We start from the raw sequence: 19,338 nt of genomic DNA on the forward strand, positions 1-19,338 counted from the left end.
GACACCAGCAGTCATTCTGAGTAAGCTACAGAAGTCAGTGGCTGAAACTGGAGATGAAGTTCATGGCTTCACAATCTCGAAGGCCTTACACATAAAGGGGATTTATAGAAGAGTGGCAAGGGAGAAGCCCTGGCTTTAAAAAAAAGTGTTTAGACTTTGTCACTTACAAGATGTGGAAGAAGGTCTTGTGGTTGGATGAGACCAAAGTGGAACTTTTTGGCCTCAACACTACATGTAGCATAAATTTAATACTGTACATCAGCCAGGGAACATAATCCCTCCTGTAAAGTATGGTAGAGGTAGCTTCATGCTGTGGAGATGCTTTTCAGCAGCAGGGTTTGGAAATCTGGTCGGGATTGATAGGAAGATGAATGCTGCCAAATACAGAGAGATCCTGGATAAAAACCTGTTGGCCTCTCCCAAAAGCTTAAACTGGGAAGGACAATGAGCCAAAACACACTGCCAGCTCAACCATGAAGTGGCTTCAAATGAAGAAAATTGATGTCCTTCAGTGGCCCAGTCAGCCCTGACCTTGATCCAGTCAAAAATCTGGCAAGACCTTAAGATTGCTTTCCACCGCCACTCCTCAATTAAACTGGCACAGCTTGAGCAATTTTGCAAGGAGGAATGGGCAAATCTTGCTGTATCAGGTTTGCAAAGCTCTTAGAGATTTATCCTAAAAGACTACTGGCTATAATAGCTCTGAGGGGTGGTGCAAAGAGGGATAAATACTTTTGAATACTGACATTTCAATTTTTGAATTTTTAGTTTCTCATGCTTTACAGTTTTCCTTGTTTTTTTGGGGTTCAACTGTGAAAATAGGAGCATATGATGCACACATAAATCCTTATTTATGTGAACAAAGGGTTGGGTGCTGAATACTCAGCAGGCCAGGGAGCATCTATGGATGAAGGGTCTTGGCCTGAAGCGTAGACTGTTTATTCTTTTCCATAGATGCTGCCTGACCTGCTGAGTTCCTCTAGACCCGGAGCGATAGAGCAGTGGAAGAATTGCATGGAGTAAAGCCAGATCTAACATATAAAGAGGCTTTGAGGAAAGAGAAGCAGAAGAAAGGGTGTAAAGGTAGTAAGGTAGAAGGGCTAAAGTACGTGCACAGATTTCCCCCGCCGTCCGAAGGTAGAGCGTTCCTATGAAATGGTTCGTAAGCCGAAATGTCGTAAAGCGAAGAAGCAATTACCATTTATTTATATGGGAAAATTTTGTGAGTGATTGCAGACCCAAAAATAACCTACCAAATCATGCCAAATAACACATAAAACCTAAAATAACAGTAACATATAGTAAAAGCAGGAATGATATGATAAATACACAGCCTATATGAAATAGAAATACTTTTCCACAATCATTACTGAACTGTTCTCCGGAGCGAAAATCTCACGCAAGCGCCGTCGGCAGAAAATCTCATGCAAGCGCTGTTGGCAAAAACACGCGCAAGCGCTCTCCAGTAACCTTTAAGCTATGAAGCTGCCAAATCATACCAAATAACACGTAAAAATACACAGCCTATATAAAGTAGAAATAATGTATGTACAGTGTAGTATCACTTACCGGAATCGGGACAGCGCCGAGCACACCGAGGATGGTATGTTAGACTGAGTCGTCAGAGTTTGGGTGGTGCAGTGGCCCCCCACTCTCCAGGCCGCTGAGCGATACATTGCCGCAAAGAACGCAGCAGTCCAGCGGTAGCCGGGAGGTACACAGCACATCTTTAAGAAAAAAGCCAAAACAAACATGCTAATTAATTAGGTGCCGCCCATAATTGTCGGCCCAGATCAGTGCCGATTTCTGATTGCGTCGTCTCTGATCTGGGCCGACAATTACGTGTCGGTGACATTAATTAATTAGCATGTTTATTTCGGCTTTTTTCTTAAAGATGTGCTGTGTGCCTCCGGGCTACCTTTGCATTCTCCGCGAACCGGTATCTGCCCGTGGCCTGGGGGTTGGGGTGGTGGGACACTGGGGTGTCATCTCGTTGCCTGTTTCCATTACAGCAGGCAGCTCATCTTCTCCTATGACTGCCCGCATCGATGTCGAAGGTCAGGGTTCATCGTCTGCTGTGGCTGATGTGGGCTTGCTTGACTGCTGAGCCTTGCGTATTTTTCTATCACACAGTTCTTTAATAAGGACTCAAACCATCCTGCAAATATCCCCTAAACCGACGTACCCTTTCAAAATTAAAGTCGTACTTTATCATTACTCATTTGGTTTCAATTGTTATCCTTTTTTCTTCTAATTGCATCAGCTCTTCATCTGTCAATTCTTGCTGATGGGATGCCAAAACCTCTTCAAGATCATCTTCGTCAACTTCCACAAGCCAAACTCACATTGTCCTTTGTTCACCACGATCAAAACGCTTAATTATGTCTAGTTTTACCATAAGTGTAACACCCTTACGAGCTCTTCCAGGCTTTTCCAATACCATAGAACTCATCTTGCAAACGGCTGCTCACAGGCTCGTGTTTAAGCAATGCCAGCGAGAATCCGGGGGAGAGCAGCTGCTCGGGGCGCGCTGCCTTTTATAGCGCGCTGAATTTTTGTTTTGTAACAGTGAAAACACCTTCTGAAAGTGAAACTAGGGTACTAATGTAGGTCTTTTGTAACAGTGAGGTTTTGTGAAGCAAACGTTCGAAAAGCAGGGGACACCTGTACTTCAATGCAAGAAGCATCAGGAACAAAGGTGATGAACTGAGAGCTTGGATACATACATGGAATTATGATGTCGTCATTACAGAGACTTGGCTGGCACCGGGGCAGGAATGGATTCTCAATATTCCTGGATTTCAGTGCTTTAAAGGGGATGGGGGGGGGGGAAGGGGAGGCATTACTGGTGAGGGATACCATTACAGCTACAGAATGGGTAGGTAATGTGCCAGGATCCTCTTTTGAGTCCATATGGGTGGAAGTCGGGAACAGGAAGGGAGCAGTTACTCTGTTGGGAGTATACTATAGGCCCTCTGGTAGCAGCAGATATACCAAGGAGCAGATTGGGAGGCAGATTTTGGAAAAGTGCAAAAATAACAGGGTTGTTATCATGGGTGACTTTAACTTCCCTAATATTGATTGGCACCTGATTAGTTCCAACGGATTAGACGGGACAGAGTTTGTTAAGTGTGTCCAGGACAGATTCCTGTCACAGTATGTTGACAGGCCGACTAGGGGGAATGCTATACTAGATCTAGTATTAGGTAACGAACCGGGTCAGGGCACAGATCTCTCAGTGGGTGGGCATCTGGGGGACAGTGACCACTGCTTCCTGGCCTTTAGCATTATCATGGAAAAGGATAGAATCAGAGAGGACAGGAAAATTTTTCATTGGGGAAGGGCAAATTATGAGGCTGTACGTCTAGAACTTGCAGGTGTGTATTGAGGTGATGTTTTTGCAGGGAAATGTACTATGGACATGTGGTCAATGTTTAGGGATCTCTTGCAGGATGTTAGGGATAAATTTGTCCCGGTGAGGAAGATAAAGAATGGTAGGGTGAAGGAACCATGGGTGACAAGTGAGGTAGAAAATCTAGTCAGGTGGAAGAAGGCAGCATACATGAGGATTAGGAAGCAAGGATGAGATGGGTCTATTGAGGAATATAGGGTCGCAAGAAAGGAGCTTAAGAAGGAGCTGAGGAGCGCAAGAAGGGGGCATGAGAAGGCCTTGGCGAGTAAGGTAAAGGAAAACCCCAAGGCATTCTTCAATTATCTGAAGAACAAAAGGATGACAAGAGTGAAGGTAGGACTGATTAGAGATAAAGATGGGAAGATGTGCCTGGAGGCTGTGGAAGTGAGCGAGGTCCTCAATGAATACTTCTCTTCGGTATTCATGAATGAGAGGGAACTTGATGATGGTGAGGACAGTATAAGTGAGATTGATGTTCTGGAGCATGTTGATATTAAGGGAGAAGAGGTGTTGGAGTTGTTAAAATACATTAGGACGGATAAGTCCCCGAGGCCTGACGGAATATTCCCCAGGTTGCTCCAAGAGGCGAGGGAAGAGATTGCTGAGCTTCTGGCTAGGATCTTTATGTCCTTATTGTCCATGGGAATGGTACCAGAGGATTGGAGGGAGGCGAATGTTGTCCCCTTGTTCAAAAAAGGTAGTAGGGATAGTCTGGGTAATTATAGTCCAGTGAACCATACGTCTGTGGTGGGAAAACTGTTGGAAAAGATTCTTAGAGATAAGATCTAGGGGCATTCAGAGAATCGTGGTCTGATCAGGGATAGTCAGCATGGCTTTGTGAGGGCAGATTGTGTCTAACAAGCCTGATAGAGTTCTTTAAGGAGGTGACCAGGCATATACATGAGGGTAGTGCAGTGGATGTGATCTATATGGATTTTAGTAAGGCATTTGACAAGGTTCCACACGGTAGGCTTATTCAGAAAGTTAGAAGGCATGGGATACAGGGAAGTGTGGCCAGGTACATTCAGAATTGGCTTGCCTGCAGAAAGTAGAGGGTCGTGGTGTAGGGAATAGGTTCGGATTGGAGGGTTGTGACTAGTGGTGTCCCACAAGGATCGTTTCTGGGACCTCTACTTTTTGTGATTTTTATTAACGACCTGGACGTGGGGGTAGAAGGGTGGGTTGGCAAGTTTGCAAAAGACACAAAGGTTGGTGGTGTTGTGGATAGTGTAGAGGATTGTCAAAGATTGCAGAGAGAGATTGATAAGATGCAGAAGTGGGCTGAGAAGTGGCAGATGGAGTTCAACCACGAGAAGTGTGAGGTGCTGTACTTTGGAAGGACAAACTCCAAGGCAGAGTACAAAGTAAATGGCAGGATACTTGGTAGTGTGGAGGAGCAGAGTGATCTGGGGGTACATGTCCCTGAAAGTTGCCTTACAGGTAGATAGGGTAGTTAAGAAAGCTTATGGGGTGATAGCTTTCATAAGTTGAGGGATAGAGTTTAAGAGTCGCAAGGTAATGATGCAACTCTATAAAACTCTGGTTAGGCCACACTTGGAATACTGTGTCCAGTTCTGGTCGCCTCACTATAGGAAGGATGTGGAAGCATTGGAAAGGGTACAGAGGAGAATTGCCAGGATGCTGCCTGGTTTAGAGAGTATGCATTATGATCAGAGATTAAGGGAGCTATGGCTTTACTCTCTGGAGAGGAGGATGAGAGGAGACATGATAGTGGTATACAAGATACTAAGAGGAATAGATAGAGTGGTCAGCCAGCGCCTCTTCCCCAAGGCACCACTGCTCAATACAAGAGGGCACGGCTTTAAGGTAAGGGGTGGGAAGTTCAAGGGGGATATTAGAGGAAGGTTTTTTACTCAGAGAGTGGTTGGTGCGTGGAATGCACTGCCTGAGTCAGTGGTGGAGGCAGATACACTGCGAAATTTAAGCGACTACTAGACAGGTATATGGAGGAATTTAACGTGGGGGGTTATATTGGAGACAGGATTTAAGGGTCGACACAACATTGTGGGCTGAAGGGCCTGTACTGTGCTGTACTGTTCTATGTTTGTGTGTGATTTGTTTCACAATTTACCTCTTTCATTGCTGGTATCTACAATGGCAAAGCTGCATACTGTAACTTTTCAGAGATTGTGTGATTATCCTTCATCTTGCAGTTCAGCTTCAGAATTTTTTATGCTTGTATTGTGTATTAAGTAGCAAAGCAGGCTACTTAGCATAAAAAAACTTTAACAACCAGATCTAAGCAAAAACTATCTTCTAAATATTCTGCTAATGGCAGTTTCATGATACTACCTATACAAATGCATCTACTTTACTGTTAAGAAGATTTGAAATTTCAGCCTCAAATTTACCCTTCACCCCCCAATCCAAAGCTAACCATCTCTTTGTAATTCCATTGATCCAATGTGAACAGCTCTTTAACTAAATAACCAACAGATTAAATTTTTTAAACTTTTGAAACACATGGGACAGAGCTTCCTTTGTGTTGAGAACAGCTACTGTTCTCATAAGTTCCTCCCTGGTCATGAATCATGATCAAAACCATGGTCTTCTATCAGCTGGCAAGATGGGCAAGAACAGCATCAGTCTCTTGCATCTGACATTCCGCTGTACAGCATAGCCTCAGCTTAGGGATAGTAAATTTATTGGTCTGTGCTGATAGGAAAGTGTGCATTTGTGCATATCAACCCTGCAGTCTGTGTTTGTTAACCTTTCTTTTATTGTTCACATCATATTAAATAAGGAGGTTAAAGCTCTTTTTCTCTTATTCCTCCCTTCTTACTTAGCTTGTGTTATTGGAAACAAAACCAGTGTAATTTTGGATTTCTGTTGATGGAAACAAAATTACTTACTGAGACACAGCATTTTGATAATTTGTTTGCTATGCAAATCCTGATGTTGAAAATGTGGAGTTATAATTCTGATTTTAGAGTTAGATAATTTTAATTTTGGTGATTCAAACTTCAGTGATTTCTTTTTTGCATGCTGTGTTTGGTATTATATCAGTTAATGTTTTAGTGTTGTATTGTGTTATTTATATGTTTCAGATATGTTTTTAAAAAAATATGCATCATTTTGTTCCCCTGCCTCTCTTGCCAGATTTGTACAGCAGGTTATTACAACAGAGGGATCTGGAATACAGATCCATAATTCCTTGAAAGTTGTGTCGCAGGTAGATAGGGTTATAAAGAGAGTTTTTGGCACATTGGCGTTCATAAATCAAAGTCTTGAGTGCAGGAGTTGGGATGTTATATTGAAATTATATAAGATGGTGTATCATTTGAAGTGTTGTTTGCAGTCCTGGTCACCTACCTACAGGAAAGATGTCAGTAAGATTGCAAAAAATACAGAGAAAATTTACAAGAATATTGCTGGGACTTGAATTGAATTTATATATATATGAGGAGTAAAACTCTTTACACTACGTCTCCATCGAAATGTGCAATGTTGAATTTATAGTATGTACAACAGGATAATCAATATAACATAGAAATACAGTTGTGTCAGCATGAGTTAAGCACTCTGATGGCCTGGTGGAAGAAGCTGTCCCAGAGCCTGTTGGTCCTGGCTTTTATGCTGCAGTACCGTTTCCCGGATGGTAGCAGCTGGACTAGTTTGTTATTGGGGTTACTCGGGTCCCCAATGATCCTTTGGGCCCTTTTTACATACCTGTCTTTGTAAATGTCTTGAATAGTGGAAAGTTCACATCTACAGATGCACTGGGCTGTCCACACTACTCTGCAGAGTCCTGTGATTGAAAGAAGTGCAGTTCCCATACCAGGTAGTGATACAGTCAGTCAGGATGCTATCAATTGTGCCCCTATAGAAAGTTCTTAGGATTTGGGCACCCACACCAAACTTCTTCAACCGTTTGAGATGAAAGAGATGATGTTGTGTCTTTTTCACCACACAGCCGGTATGTACAGACCACTTGAGATCCTCGGTGATGTTAATGCCAAGGAGTTAAAGTTGTTCACCCTCTCAACCCCAGATCCACTGATGTCAATAGGAGCTAGCCTGTCTCCATTCCTCCTTTGTCTTTGTGGCGTTGAGGGAGAGTTTGTTTTCTTGACACCACTGTGTCAGGGTGATGACCTCTTCTCTGTAGGCTCCCTCATTATTATTTGAGATTAGGCCAATCAGTATAGTGTTGTCAGCAAATTTAATTATAGATTGGAGCTGTGGGTGGCGGCACAGTCATGGGTATACAGAAAGTAAAGGGGGGGCATAGTACACAGCCCTGAGGGGCATCTGTGTTGAGGGGCAGAGGTGAGGGAGCCTACTCTTAACCACCAGCCGGCGATCTGACAGGAGGTCTAGGACCTGATTTGTAGGGAAAAGTTGAATCAGTTAGGACTTTATTCACTGGAATATAGGAGAATAATAGGAAGAGAGAAAGAGGTATTTTAAATTATGAGGGGCTTTTTCCATTGAGGTTGGATGAAACTAGAACTAGAGTTCATTGTTTAATAGTGAAAGGTGAAATATCTTTGAGGAACCTGAGGGAAACTTCACTCAGAGCTATCAGTGGAAGTGGTGGATGCAGGTTTGATTGCAGTGTTTAAGAGAAGTTTCGATAACTACACAGATGGAAGGGATATAAAGGGATATGTTCCAGGTGCAGGATGGTGGGACTAGATAGATTAACTGTTCGTCACAGACTAGATGGGCTGAAAGGTCTGCTTCTGCACTGTGCTGATCTATGACTCTATATTTTTATTTTTTCCCATATCGTATGATAAGTTTGAGCATAGAAAACTGTGCTGAAAGGTTCAGTCTACTTGCTGACATGTTAATTTTGACAGCAGCCCAGACAGATGTGCTATAAATCATCCTGTCACTGTAAGCTCCTGTGTCAAATTGTTTGGTCACTCAAACCTCATTCTCAGTTAATATGACTTGGGAAAAGTAAAATAATCTAAAATTTAATATAAATTTCAGCTATTTTTCAGATCATTATACAAGCTTGTCAGAATTACAAAACAAATTCTATTAATCATTTTTGTTTGAGGTGATGACTGGAGCAAGTATGGGAAGTTTAGATTTAACTTTGAGTGTATGTTGCTTTGAACCTGCTCAGAGCATAGTTCCTTTGTGCATAGATGCAGCACAATGCTGCAACCTATCATTTGATCACAAATTTCATTCTACATGCAATTTTATTTAAGATTAATTTTGTTTCGACCCTGATAATTCATTTTCCTAATTGTTTGTAAATTCAGAAAAAAGCAAGAGCATGTTGATCGGTGATAGATAATGAGATAATGATGTTACCAAAATCTTGTTGCTTTTGTCATGTTTTGCTTGGAATGCAATTTGAAGCCCAATCTAAATGTGTTTTGTTTGTGTTTACAGTGCCATGATACACTGGTGCAGTTTGGAGGATTTTTAGCTTCAAATCTAAGTACAGAAGATTACATCAAACGAGTGCCTTCAATTGATGTTCTTTGCAATCAGTTTCACACACCTCACGATGCTGCATTTTTCTTGTCACGTCCTATGTATGCACATCACATTTCAGTAAGTATTCAGCTTTACTTTGCAGATATTTTAATTTTAAGCGCATAAATAGAATGCATTTCATTTTTTCTCAGCCATTATTTTAATATTGACAATTTATTAGAATGTTTCACAGATAAGAGGATTTAAATACATAGACTTTCACCATAAAATCAGTTAAAGTATAATTTTTACCTTGGCATGAACTCTACTATTGATAATAAACTTTGAATCATCAAGTAGGTTTATAAGTCATGACCAGAGGAGGCCGTTAAGGTGGAGAGCCCTTTATATTCTTGCGGTTTATGGGAAATTGGGCTTGTTAATGAACCAAATTTTGTTACCCTGATGATAAAATGCTGAGCTTTGGTCTATGACACTTCATAGCATATTTGAATTCCTCAGTACATGCAAGTCCAAATGAGGAAAGTTGAAATTACCAAAACATCAGAACTTTGTACAGTTCTGAAACTTTAGGATAATCTGTTTTTATTTCATTTACTTCCTACTAAAGAAATCAAGCTTGTCATGCTATTACATGTCACATTCTTCTCTTCTTCACGTCCTATCTTTTGTCATTGAACTCATCATTGCCCACGAAATCCATCTATTCCCGAAATATATTCATACTATATATTATATAATTCGTACTATATATTCGTTTTCCCTAACTTTTGTTTCTGGCTTTTTTTGTTAACCTGCATTAAAAAGTGTTTTATTTTGAAGTGTTGTCCTTCTCTCCTTTGAATCAAGTGTCAACAAAAACTTGGAAACATACCTCATCAAAGTTATCCAAATTTATGCTATCTTTCCTGAATATTTGGGTAATTGCAATGTCCAGGTTGAAATATTGTATCTACTGACAGGGAATATATCAAATGTAAATCAGTATTTTGGTGAGTGTCTCACCAATTCCTCCCACTTTTTTTTTTCCCTTTGTCTGAAAGTTTCTTGCACCATTGTATTGATTTTTTTTTCTCTTGGTTACCATTACATTAAAGTCGATCTGATGAAGATTTTTTTTTTACCTTGTGAATGGTTGGAATCTGTATGCACTGCCTGAGTATGTGGTGGAGGCATGTATTCTCTCAGTATTTGGTGGGTCAACGAGGAGTATTTGAATGGTCAAGTTCTGTTAAATGGGTTAAGAGTTGATTATGGGTAACTGATGCTCATTATTGACCCGGTGGGCAGCAGGAGCTTTTTTTTAAAAACAAATAAAATGCTGGAAGAATTCAGTGGGGCATACAGCATCTGTGGAGGGAAATGAACAGAAACAAGCCTTTATCTGAAGGACCTTCCAGCATCTAGTTTTTTGCTCCAGGTTCTGGCATTTAGGTTTGAATCTCTGCTATTGTCACTTTTTGAGATGACGCATTATTTTTAAAACCTGTTTTGCTAATGCAAACTGGGACAGACCAGAGAAGGGGAGTTATTTATAACATTAGCACTGGACTAGTGAAGTTAGGCTAAGTCAAATTAGTCGAACCACTTGATAAAAAAAACTCAGGAACTTAGCTTAGGATTCTTAGCTGAAGAGAAACTAAAAATTTGCTATAAAATAGTTCATGTTTCAAGAAGACTTTTCCATGTTTTACTGTTGTACTAATGAATAAACAAGAGAAATTGGAAAGAAACTGTGAGAAAAATATAGTGTAAAATTAAATTACTAGCATATTGGATGTTTTACCACTGCTATAATAGTTATCTATGACACTTGAGGAATTTGGTGCATAAATTTACAGGGTGGCATTGACGTTTCCATTGGTGTATTGAGCTGTACGAAGATGATTGTTGCTGTGACAAAATACCTCACATATCATGTTTTTCATTAGTTTCAGTCTGTACTTTGTTAAGGTTTTGGGCATTAAGTTGAATTTTATTTACAGTTTTTAGTTTACTTAAAGAAATTTTCTTATCTCTGTACAAAGGTTCAAGATGCAAAGTTTGTTCTTTTTTATATAAACTGATTCTTAATGATTTGATTTTTTGATAAGAGTGAGCAATTCTTTTGCTAACTGTGAATTTCCCTCTGCCTAGAGTGGCCTTTTACTCCCTTAGCTACCTTGCCCTTAAACAGTGGTGGAAGCAGTTTTAAATAATTTTGAGTGGGTGGGGATTTCTGAGAGTTGGAGGAATCTGGATGTTCTCGTAGATGATTCACAGAAGACTAATATATAGGAAATAATGAGGCTTTTTATTTGAATTAGTTGCCACAGGGAGAGGGGATGCCTATGTGGTTATAATCATATATCCTTGACTTGAACAGGCTTGAGGACCAAGTTTCTTCATCCTGTTCCATATATCTATGTTTGTAATTGAACTTTAAATATATATATATATATATATAATACATTAAATATATAAAGAAGCAGCCATGAAATGGAATCTATATGGATAGTTGTATGTAAAAGAAACAAAACTTGTAGCTAATAATTAAATTTTATTAATATTTAAGTGTTACAGAATATACTTATATTTTTTCCAGTCCAAATATGATGAATTGAAGAAAGCTGAAAAAGGGAACAAACAACAACAAAAAGTTCAGAAATACATCAATGCATGTGAATTGGTAATGGCACCTGTACATGATGCTGTGGTTTCACTTCACCCTGCTAAAGTGTGGGATGATATCAGTCCTCAGTTCTATGCCACATTTTGGTCTCTCTCTATGTATGACCTTGCAGTCCCTAGTACAAGTTATGACCGTGAAGTAAACAAATTGAAGATCCAAATGAAAGCTATTGATGACAATCAGGAAATGGTAAGGCTTCAGAAATTGAAACTATTTTGAAGTGAATCCTTGCATTTTCACACCCTTTCGCCTCCTCAGAATTTTGTTAATTGCCTGAAAGTATTGCTGTTGTGACATCATTCCCACGGCTTCCTTTATACCAAAGAATACACATTTAAGTGTAGTTGGATAAGTATGTGGATGGGAAGGGTATGGAAGACCATGGTCTTAGATGCGGGTCGATGGGACAAGGCAACATAACAGTTTGGAATTCACTAAGTGGGCTGAACTGCTCTGTGCTATAGTGGTCTGATTCAATGGCTTTACCAAGGGATTGACCAATGTTGAAAATTACTATTTTAATTGGTTATTGAGATGATTTATGAATTTGTTGGGCAGATCAGTGTTGACATGCACCACTTAATTTGTATTCTTAAAAAGACATTTTAATTAAGCAATTTGATAAAATTTAATCTTGTATATAATGTGTTCAGATGAGTGCGAACAACTTGGCAGTTTACCTTAAAAGTTTTGGCCATCAATTTATACCTAGTTATTTTTAAAATGCTTTCAACTTCTATATTCTGTGTTCTATGTTTTTGTTGCATGACCATATTAACAGTTGTTAATATATTTTTCTTAACAAGCCCCTGAATAAAAAGAAGAAGGAAAAAGAACGTTGCACTGCACTACAGGATAAGCTTCAGGAAGAAGAAAAGAAACAAATGGAACATGCTCATAGAGTTCTGCAGAGGTTAAGACTGGAAAAAGATAATTGGTTACTTGCTAGTGAGTAATTGGAATCTAAATGCAGTTGAATTTATCCATTTCAAAATTATGTATCTATATCAGTTGATATTAACTGTGATATACTGAACAAAGAAAAACAAGTAATGTTTTAATATTGCGTAATTGCTCATTTTTAAAATTATTTTTGACCAAATCGATAAATGTTGAGGATGGGAAGCACCCCAACTAAGACCACACATTTCTGTTCGTACTCTTATTCTTTGTGGTAAGCCTGCTACTGTTCATGCCGATGACGTACAACTGTACTGCTCGATCCAGTTCTGACCAGATCAACAAGTTTGCGGATGAGACAATGGTTGGTTTCTTCGTTACCAAGGTGGCGTACAGTGAGAAGGTGATACGCCTGCAGAATGGTACAAGTACAGCAACTTGAGTCGCAATGTAATGATTGTGGTCTTCGGGAAGGTGCAGACTGACCACATCTCACAGCATGTAAATGGCTCCTCCATGGACAGAATTAGGAGCACCAAGTTTATGGGAGTGCACATAATGGATGATCTCACCTGGTCCCTCAACACCACCTCTTTAGTCAAGAAAGCACAGCAGCATCTCCACTTTTTGAGGAGATTGAGGCAAGCGAGGCTCTGCTCCTCCACCCTATTCTAACCACTTTTTACAGGAGCACGATTGAGAGTGTACTGACCAGCTGTATCACCATCTGGCGCAGGATTTGCAAGGCATAGGACTGCTGAGGAGATCATTGGGGGTCTCTCATTTGAGATACTTACCAATAGCATTGCGTTATCAAGACCCTTAGCATTGTCAGTGATCCCTCCCATCTGTCCAGCAATCTTTTTGACGCCCTGCATTATACAAGAGTTACCATAGCATTAGGACAAGGACTTCTAGGATGGGAATACAGCTCCTTCCACCAGGTTGGGGGACTACCGAACTCTCTACCAATGCAAAGCTCTCACCATGTCTGTAGCACCAGCAGCATTATGTTGTTTAGTTTTTAACCTGTTTCTAAATGCACCTCATTATTTGTTACTTTATTTATGGCAATATTATTCTGTGTGTATGAGTTAAATATACTATAGTATGCACTTGGTCTGGAGGAAGGTTTCATTTGGTAGCATACATGTATACAGTTGAAATGATGATGTGGACTTTGATATTGATAGCCGTACTTAGCTGTCTTGATTTTATTTCATAGAGCATTTTTCTAAATACTTGTGTTTTAATTCCCTCAGAATCTACCAAAAATGAGACCATTACAAAGTTTCTTCAACTGTGCATCTTCCCAAGATGCATCTTCTCGGCCATAGATGCAGTTTACTGTGCTAAGTTTGTGGAATTAGTTCATCAGTTGAAGACGCCTAATTTTTCCACACTTCTGTGTTATGATCGGGTAAAACACTTCATGTTCTTTTTCCAAAAAATATGTAAATTGTCTTTTGTCCATGTAGATTTTAATATTTGTTCACTTTGTTTTAAGGTCTTCTCTGACATTATATACACTGTTGCAAGCTGCACAGAAAATGAGGCTAGTCGCTACGGCAGATTTCTTTGCAGCATGTTGGAGACAGTTACCAGGTGGCACAGTGACAGAACTATATATGATAAGGTAACATTTTAATTATGTTTTGGATACAAGAAGCCATTGCAGCTTCGTTCTTGTTTTATGATGTCATTTTTTCCCTTAACACTCAGGGGAAGAGACTCAGTCTAACCGTTTTCTGTTTCTTTTGCTCCCTCAGGAATGTGGCAATTATCCAGGGTTTCTCACAATTTTGCGAGCAAGTGGATTTGATGGAGGGAATAAAGCTGACCAGTTAGATTATGAAAATTTCAGACATGTTGTACATAAGTGGCATTACAAATTGACCAAAGTAAGCTTTGCTTTGTCTTCTTTGCCTTTTCTTTTTAACTGGCAGTAGTAATGAACTCTATTGTTGCAACAGGCTGTGGCAGTTGGGGTTATTTGTGATAAAAGAGAGGGACATCAACTGAAAAAGAGATCGCACATACTTTGATGCAGCAAAAGCTGAGGTTTTTATGGCGATCAGTTCAGTCTTCAGTCCAAATTTAGTATGGTTATGAACTCTTAATATTTTTTAAGGCAGTCCTGGGAAGCAAGTTGCATTGTTATGTTAATCTGCCGACATGTTAATAAATATTTGACCAAGCAAGGAGTAGTCTGTGAGTGAAATTCTGTGCGTTTGTTTTGATGCTTTTCTTCATGTAATGATTAATCAACAGCCCAAATTCCTGGTTAAACTAGTTTTAACGATATCTTTTAAATTGGCCAGCATACCAATGGTTTAATATGATTACTGTTTTGCAAGGATGATATCAAGTGGACAGTTTCATTGGTCAACTGAATTTGTGAAAAGACTGAGTTTCACTTGAACTCTTAGTTAAGAGGTTAAGTACTTTGGTTGTTGCACTATATGTAGTTAATATTTTAGACATGTAGTGCTAGGGCTGGATTTCTGGTAGAACATTTATTGGATTTGAGCCTGTGGATTGTTTTGTTGCAAGCATGAGTGTCTTGCATTGTATTAATAAATTTCAAGTGTGGTTAGTCTGTCTTGTGTGATTGCCCCTTTTACCTGAATATGATGTGAAATATTTGGATATTTACTTCTTGTGAAAACTAGACAAAGATGGGCAGAATTTTGTCTTTTTGGCACGATGGCTGCAATATGTAACAAAGGCACACAGTACAGGGCCTATGTTTGTTTATTGATCTACAATTGTATTTTTTTCTGACTGTGTATTGTCCTGACTAAGTTCTTCATATACCAAAAGTGTGGCATGATCTAAACCCGGAGCTCAAGTTCAATTTTACATAATGATAGAAACGATATTTGCAGTATTGCTTCTACTCAGAAAAGCAATTTGAATTGGCAATTCAGACAGGGAGTTTTACTGCCTCATTACAAGTACTGTGTATCTAAACAATTACTGGATTTGGTTATTGATTGCAAAATTTTTAAGGTTGGACTTATTTGTGTTTATCTCACTAGTTATTCCTTTTTTAAATTGCTGCAGCATTTTAATTATTTTTGCTGAGGATTCTCAGGGCATTCCAGTAGTTCGTCTAAAAAACTTGCTGTATGGGTAGATATATAAAAGTGCTGCTACATTTTGTATCCGAAGAATGTGAACCAGTTTTGATGTTCATGTAATTGTTTTTCACTATCTTTCAGGCATCTGTGCACTGCCTTGAAACTGGCGAGTATGTGCATATTCGGAACATATTGATCGTATTGACGAAAGTCCTCCCCTGGTACCCCAAAGTATTGAATTTAGGTCAAGCATTGGAGCGAAGAGTGCATAAAATTTGCCAAGAAGAGAAAGAGAAGAGACCTGATCTCTATGCTCTGGCTATGGGGTAACAAAGTGAAGTTGAATGTGATTTAATGCAGAGTATTTTAGTGGAATATACTTTTGAGGTTTAGTCTTGGTTTATCAGCCCCAGCCTCAATGGCTTTAATTTGGATTTATACTTTCAATAATGCTAGTATTAAAGTAATGATATTAGAAAATCTAGTGAAATGGCCCCAAAATTGAAGCCAAAACAGCTATGGTTAATAACACAAGAGATTCTGCAGATGCTGGAAATCTTGAGCAACACACACAAGGTGCTGGTGGAACTCAGCAGTTCAGGAAGCATCAGTGGAAGGCATAACAGTGGATATTTCGGGAAGAGACTCTTCATCAGGCCAGAAAAGTCGACTGTTTGTTTCCCCTCCATTGATGCTGCCTGACCTGTTGAGTTCCTCTGGCATTTTGTGTGTGTAAGGAAGGTTAATGGTATTCACCATTTTAAATGTCATAATGTGACCTTGCAATAGAGTGGTTACTGAATTAATATGAACATTGAATATGCTGTAAATGCACTGCTCCTCTATTAGCTTTGTAATTTTGTTTTTGGTTTCATCCATCAATCAAATTTATTAGCAAGTTTGCAACTAATTTCACATTTAAATGTTCTAATCTAAGCTTGACCAATATGCCACTTAATACCGATTGTTGGAAATATGACACCTTATTTCTTCAGGTTTTTATTATTGTCATTACTTTGTTTTAAGAAAAGTTGTTCTCTGACCCATTAGTCTTAATATCAACATTTTCTCACCTTACTCTGTGTTCTGTATCTCATTGGAGACAGAATTCATTCAGAGTAATCACCTCTTCTTTCTCTGGTTTTACGTTATAAACTTGAGCAGTTTGTCTGGTTGGTTAAGGAAATATTTAGTTGTGAAAACACTAGAGGCTGCAGATGCTGAAATAATCAGCAGAAAGCAAACTGCTAGAGAAACTCGGTTTGTCCAATATCTGTGGAGTCAAACGGATGACTAATGTTTGGGATTTAGATGGTCCTGATAGAAGGTGCCGACCATCCCTTTGCCTTCAGATGCATCCTGACTTACTGAATTCTTCAACGTTTAGTTGTATTGTGATTAGTGCAGTCCTCGATCACCTGTAGATGGTGCTGCTTTATTTTCCATCACCATTTTCAATCACTTGTAGCACAATTTATTAATCAATGCTAATTTAATTGGTTAATCTTATTGACCAGGTGCTATTTTCAGATTTCTCACTGAGTCTTTTAAAACTATAATTTCAAATGAAAAGCTTAATCTGCATTGTTTATCGAGGGAAAAAATATGCATAGGTGTGAAATTCCAACTAGCTTACAAATAATGACTAAGTGCACTTTACTTAAGGATATGTACTTTTTAATGACCAAGAAACAAAACATTAAAAATGGAAATGAGGACTTGCTCAGTTATTGGTTCTCGCAGGTTTTTAGTCAAGTACAAATCTCACTGCAGCAATTTGAGCCCAGGAAATCCAGTGCAGTACTGAACTAGTGTTGTTACATTTTCAGTGGTGTTTTTTAGACCTTAAACTGAGCTTCCACTTGCACTCAGGTGTATGTACAAAATTTAATTGCACCATTTTGAAGACAAGCAGGAATAACCACTGGTTGTCTGGCTGGTATTTATCCCAAAACAATAATACTTAGAAACAAATTATGTGGTAATTTTCACATTGCTGCTTGGGACTAGCAGTGCCCCAATTTTGCTGCAGGGATTTTGCTACATTTAAAATGGTGAATGTCCTCTTTTTTGAAAAATAAAAGATTTTTGGCTCTGAGGTATTTGGGATACCCTGAAAGACATAAAAGGCATCTTGTAAATGTAAATCTAATTTTAATGGAATTGTTGGTTTCGAATACACAATGAAATATGGAATGCAGTTTTGAACTAAAAATTTATCAACATGATATTGCGGCTTAACACAATGTAACAAAATTCAATTGTATCTCATTTGGAAGAAATATGCTTTCTCCCATCATTTTAATATTCTCGGGATACAAAAATATTAAACAGTATCTCTAAACATGAGAAAATCTGCAGATGCTGGAAGTTCAAGCAACACACACAAAATGCTGGTGGAATGCAGTAAGCCAGGCAGCATCTATAGGAAGAAATACAGTTGACGTTTCTCAATCCGAAACATCGACTGTATTTCTTCCTATAGATGCTGCCTTGCCTGCTGCGTTCCACCAGCATTTTGTGTGTGTTGCTTAAACAGAATCTCTTGTTGACCATTAACCTAAAAAACCCCAAAGGATTAAAATTGGAATCCACGATTCATGTTTTGATTTATCAATGTAATGGGATAGGTGGTGAAATTATTTTCATGGACTCTGATCTTCTGCAATCCATATTGAAAAGAGCTGCTGCACTAGTGTCACTTGTCACTTTCCTGATTTTAGCCTATCCTTTAATATATGTAGTTTGAATAGTGTGCCCTTTGGTTTTTCAAGTGAAGAAATTAACTTCAGTTGGTGATTAAGAGAAAAGCACTGAGGTTAAAATCAATACTTTTGTAAAATTGAAACAGTGTTTCATATTTACTAAACATCTGAAGATCATGAAAAGGTCCTTTTAGGCTCAGCCTAACTTCTGTTAACAGTCAAGGTTGCATTTCAAAGACATCTGTTATCCCAGTACACTTCACAACTCAGAAGTTCCACTGTAAGCTCAAAAATGCAAACAAGATGGCAAGATTTCCTGTTGTTAAAAGTAGACTGATGTTGAATGAGCAGCTTTCAAAATTTCTGCTGATTACAAAATTGAAATAATTTTGGCTGAGGTTGACAATGGAATTGTTCTGCAGCAGGGCATGCAAGCCACACAATTCCATTTGATTTCCAGGCAAGTGCGGACTGACAGTTGGGAAGATCATAGTTGGCAATGCATGATAAAATCTGCTGATAATTCTTTTGAGCTCACAAAGAATGGCAACTTTTATGAGTATAAAGTGTTGCATTTTGAGAAGTTAGGGCAGAACTTGTATGGTAAATGACAATGACTAGGTTTGCAAGTTTTTTTTGGTTTCCTGAAAGCAGCACTACAAGTAGGTAGGGTGATGAAGAGGGTGTTTTGTTGAGAACATTGAGCGTAACAGTTGGGACATATGTTTCAATTGTACACAATGCTGGTGAGACTTGGAATACTTGGTGCAGTTCTATTTGCTTAGCTATAGGACTGAGGTACTTAAGCTGGCACGGGTGTAGAAAAGCTCATAAGGATGTTGCTGAGACTGGTGAACAACTCTTGTACTCTGTTGAGGTGCTGGAGAGCTGTTACATTTTTACCATGTAAGCTTGGCCGCTATTTTCAGTTGATTGAATTCATAGTGGGGTGGGGGGGTAGAGTGGACAGAAGACTATATCGATTCTTTTTATGTCTACTTATTTAAAAAGTATTTTTGGACGGGAAAAACAGCTGTTTCGGGCCATGACCCTTCATTGAGACTGGGATTGAAGAGGGCAGAAGCCAGAATAAGATGGTGGGGGAAGAAGAAGGAGTGAAAGCTGGCAGTAATAGATGAGACC

The 19,338-nt window shown here is 39.1% G+C and overlaps 1 protein-coding gene across 3 annotated transcripts in view; it reads left to right on the top strand.

Annotated features, from left to right (window-relative positions):
* The window catches only part of thoc2 (THO complex 2), a 179,960-nt gene that overhangs the window by 107,820 nt on the left and 52,802 nt on the right, over positions 1 to 19,338 (top strand). For all 3 annotated transcript variants that reach the window (XM_063060950.1, XM_063060951.1, XM_063060952.1), the window contains 7 exons: positions 8,789 to 8,953; positions 11,421 to 11,696; positions 12,314 to 12,455; positions 13,670 to 13,827; positions 13,915 to 14,043; positions 14,177 to 14,308; positions 15,632 to 15,816. In XM_063060950.1, the coding sequence (XP_062917020.1) occupies positions 8,789 to 8,953; positions 11,421 to 11,696; positions 12,314 to 12,455; positions 13,670 to 13,827; positions 13,915 to 14,043; positions 14,177 to 14,308; positions 15,632 to 15,816 (1,187 nt within the window). The remainder of the gene's footprint in view (positions 1 to 8,788; positions 8,954 to 11,420; positions 11,697 to 12,313; positions 12,456 to 13,669; positions 13,828 to 13,914; positions 14,044 to 14,176; positions 14,309 to 15,631; positions 15,817 to 19,338) is intronic.

Source organism: Mobula hypostoma, chromosome 10, assembly GCF_963921235.1.
Source record: "Mobula hypostoma chromosome 10, sMobHyp1.1, whole genome shotgun sequence".
In the NCBI taxonomy this organism is placed as follows: domain Eukaryota; kingdom Metazoa; phylum Chordata; class Chondrichthyes; order Myliobatiformes; family Myliobatidae; genus Mobula; species Mobula hypostoma.